The sequence below is a fragment of the Oryzias melastigma genome, unplaced genomic scaffold (genome assembly GCF_002922805.2).
Source record: "Oryzias melastigma strain HK-1 unplaced genomic scaffold, ASM292280v2 sc06122, whole genome shotgun sequence".
In the NCBI taxonomy this organism is placed as follows: Eukaryota; Metazoa; Chordata; class Actinopteri; order Beloniformes; family Adrianichthyidae; genus Oryzias; species Oryzias melastigma.
In genome coordinates this window covers 58-1,376 of record NW_023422685.1, presented here as the reverse complement: position 1 = coordinate 1,376, position 1,319 = coordinate 58, and the positions used below count along the sequence as shown (strand labels likewise).

General features: G+C 32.1%; 1 protein-coding gene across 1 annotated transcript; it reads right to left on the bottom strand.

The window, feature by feature from the left end:
• Positions 1-311: 311 nt before the first annotated feature.
• On the bottom strand, positions 312-830 carry LOC118598591 (moesin-like; the record flags this gene model as incomplete). The annotated part of the gene is made up of 2 exons (XM_036211340.1): positions 312-656; positions 747-830. Coding segments are annotated over 2 exons (235 nt in total), but the record flags the coding sequence as incomplete, so codon positions are not given.
• Positions 831-1,319: the final 489 nt, after the last annotated feature.

The window sequence follows — 1,319 nt, the reverse complement described above, 5'->3', positions numbered from 1 at the left end:
TCACAAATATTTCTAATTTCAAGATGTTTATGTCTTTTTTGTCAAGAAAAAAACACTTTTTTTGTAGGTATTTGGTGTTTTTGTACCTCTAGTCTGATCATCTAGAGCTAATAAGACAATGTGGGAAATATATTAATCAAATAAGAAGTTACATGAGTAATCAAGAAAAAAAAATAAAAAAAGATTGTAATTTCTGAATATTGCTATGATTTTATTGTTTTTTTTATTTTATTTGGGTATGAATAAAGATTTTTTGTCAAAGTTAATTTATTTTTAACTTTAATCTTGTTTTTATAATGAATTAATTATTTATCATAGCAGATGTTGTGGAATTTGTCATGTTAACTGGAATTTTTGGTCATTTTTATCAATTTCTGCAAAGTATCCATTGGTTTTGCAAAAATCTGAAATTGCAGGAATTCGATCCAAATCATCACAATCGGATAATCAGCACATTGCTTTTATTGTTGTAAGGAGAGTTTCACCTCTAAATGAAAAACAGTTCTTACTTGTCTTCCTTCTCATAAATGTTGAGCCCGAGTGCGTCCACTCCCAGCCACAGCTCCGTCCCCTTCTTGTTTTTGATGCCAAAGAAGTTGACTCCATACATTTCCAAATCCTGGGCAATTTTCAGATACTCCAGCATGGCATCCTCTCTAAAATACAATACATTAAAAAAGGGGGCGTGTCCAGAATTACTACTTATTCCCAAAATAATGTTTTTTTTAAGTTGTGGTTCTACTCACTTGAGCATCCCACAATGCTCCTCATGCCACACTTGAATCCTCTCCTCCCACTGTTCTTTGGAAAGCTTGTGTTGCTCCATGACTCTACAAAGAAAACAAAAGGAGAACAATGTACATCACTTTCCTCGCTTCACAGAAAGCCCCACACAACTCTTATCGTTCTATCACGAAAACAAAAACTGTTTCTCCATGTTTCAGGCAGAGGATGCTTTTTGTGATCCTTTTTTAATCAAAAACATTTAAAAAAACAGGAAGTGTGTATTTTTACCCTCTGCTATAATTGTAAACATCACAGTTAAGGTCATAAATGATTAGGAAAAAAAACTATAAAATAAACCATTAATTGATATCAACTTATTGACTAGAGTTGGCTCCGCCCACTTTAAAACAGAGGATTTAACCCACAACTTATTTTTGTAAATTCTGGCTGCTTCTTTTTTTAATATAGGACTTACTAAGGAGGATGTTCCAAGTTATTTTAAATATTTGCATAAAAATACCAGGAATTAGGGATAAATTTGGCTAAAGATAATTTTAAATGAACAATGAATGACTGAAAATTTGGCTTACGGC